The sequence below is a fragment of the Alligator sinensis genome, unplaced genomic scaffold, assembly GCF_000455745.1.
Source record: "Alligator sinensis unplaced genomic scaffold, ASM45574v1 scaffold893_1, whole genome shotgun sequence".
Taxonomy (NCBI): domain Eukaryota; kingdom Metazoa; phylum Chordata; order Crocodylia; family Alligatoridae; genus Alligator; species Alligator sinensis.
This window is the reverse complement of record NW_005843381.1, coordinates 4,704-6,418: the sequence shown is the minus strand read 5'-3', so window position 1 is coordinate 6,418 and position 1,715 is coordinate 4,704. Positions and strand designations below refer to the sequence as shown.

Sequence of the window (1,715 nt, the reverse complement as noted above, 5' to 3'; positions counted from 1 at the left end):
CCCCCCGCCACAGCCCCGGCCCCCGCGCCGGCCTCCCCGCTGCGCCGCAGCGCCGGTCGCTCTGCAGGGAGAAAAGACCAGTCAGGCGGGCGGGCAGAGGCGTGGCCAAGGGGTGCCGGGGGGTCCTGGGGACCCCGGGGGGGACAGCCAGGGGGGTCCTGGGGACCCCGGGGGGCCAGAGCCAGCTCCTGGGGCTAAGGGGGACTCCCCCATCTGCATGCAGCTCACGGCCCCTGGAGCATGACCCCCGTGTCCCACAGTGCACCTGGGCAGTGGGCCAAGACCCCTGCATCCCACAATGCACTTGGGGAATGGTACATACCAGCCCCTCCTTCCACGTGCATGGGGAACCTCACCATGCTCCCACAATGCATTGGGGCAACGGCGCAAGCCAAATCCTCTCCTCCCACCATGCACTGGGGCATCTGCTCCCACAACGCACATGTGCCCCCCTCCCCCACATCACAATGCACTGGCGCAGAAGCACAGCCCCTACAACCCACAATGCACCGGGGCAGGGCACAGGCCATCCCCGCCCCCTCACCATGCACGGGGGCACCCCCCATTCCCATAGTGCATCTGAGCACCATGCCCTAACTCCCACAATGCACTTGGGCAGTGGCGCAGGCTATCCTCTCCCCTCCCACAATGCACAGGGGCACGTCACCCCCACTCCCACAATGCATCAGAGCACTGGCTCATGCCAGCCTCTCCCCTCCCACAATGCAATGGGGCACCTCCCTGCCGCTCCCACAATGCACCTGGGCACTGGCACAGGCCAACTCCTTCCTGCCGTGAGGCACCAGAGCCCCCCACGCAAACACCCACAATGCCCCAGGGCACCTCACCTTGCTCTTGCAACGCACCTGGGCAGCAGCATGCGCCAGCCTTTCTTCCCACAATGCACTGCTTCCCCCTCCCCCCGCTCCCATACGCCCTGGGGCACCAACCCCGGGGCCAGAGTGCCCCCCGTGACCCCAGGCGCCGCGACCCCGCAGGGTCAGAGGTGGGGCCCGGCACTCACCGCGCACCAGGATGAGCTGCTCAGCTGCGCTGGTGCCGACGCGGTTGGAGACGCGGCAGACGAAGGTCGTGTTCACAGACGCGTCCACGGAGCGCACCAGGAGCTGCGGCCCGCGCACCTCCGCCGCCGGGGGCAGGGGCCCGCCCGCGCTGCGGGGAGGGGAGGGGGTCAGAGGACCCAGGTGCCTGGGCTGCCCGACCCCGGCTGTGAGCCAGCCCCGCTCCCAGGCGCAGGGAGGCCCCAGGCGGCGGGGCAGCCCTCCCCCCAGCCCAGGACTCAGCAGGGCCAGGAGTGGGTCCTGCCCAGGGTGGGCAGTGGAGCCGGCTCAGCTCCATCCCAGCGCCGCGGGGACGTCCCGGGTCCCAGGCAGGGATGTGGCGGGGTGGCACCCCCCCAGTTGGGTCCAGGTGTCCGAGCCCCGCATCTCACCCCCCAGTGCCAACACCCCTGGCAGAGAACCCAGGCATTCGGGCCCCTCCCAGTGCCCCCAGTCACCTCGTGCTCCAGCTGTACTGGGAGGGCGCAGGATTGCCCTTGGCGACGCAGGTCAGGATGGCATCGCTGCGGCTCAGGTACCAGTTGTCGTCATAGCCGTCAATGGTCACCTCGGGGGGGTCTGCGGAGGGGGGAGGCAGTCAGACCCTGTCGAACCCACACGTCCGGCCCCCCGGAGCCCCTGCGCTCACCCCCC

The 1,715-nt window shown here is 70.0% G+C and overlaps 1 protein-coding gene across 1 annotated transcript in view; it reads right to left on the bottom strand.

Moving 5' to 3' along the window:
- NECTIN2 (nectin cell adhesion molecule 2) overlaps window positions 1-1,715 on the bottom strand; it is a gene marked incomplete at its 5' end in the record, with an annotated part of 5,515 nt that overhangs the window by 2,834 nt on the left and 966 nt on the right. Inside the window, 3 exons of the mRNA XM_025195054.1 lie at window positions 1,025-1,173; window positions 1,520-1,640; window positions 1,680-1,705. Of these exons, the coding sequence (XP_025050839.1) occupies window positions 1,025-1,173; window positions 1,520-1,640; window positions 1,680-1,705 (296 nt within the window). The remainder of the gene's footprint in view (window positions 1-1,024; window positions 1,174-1,519; window positions 1,641-1,679; window positions 1,706-1,715) is intronic.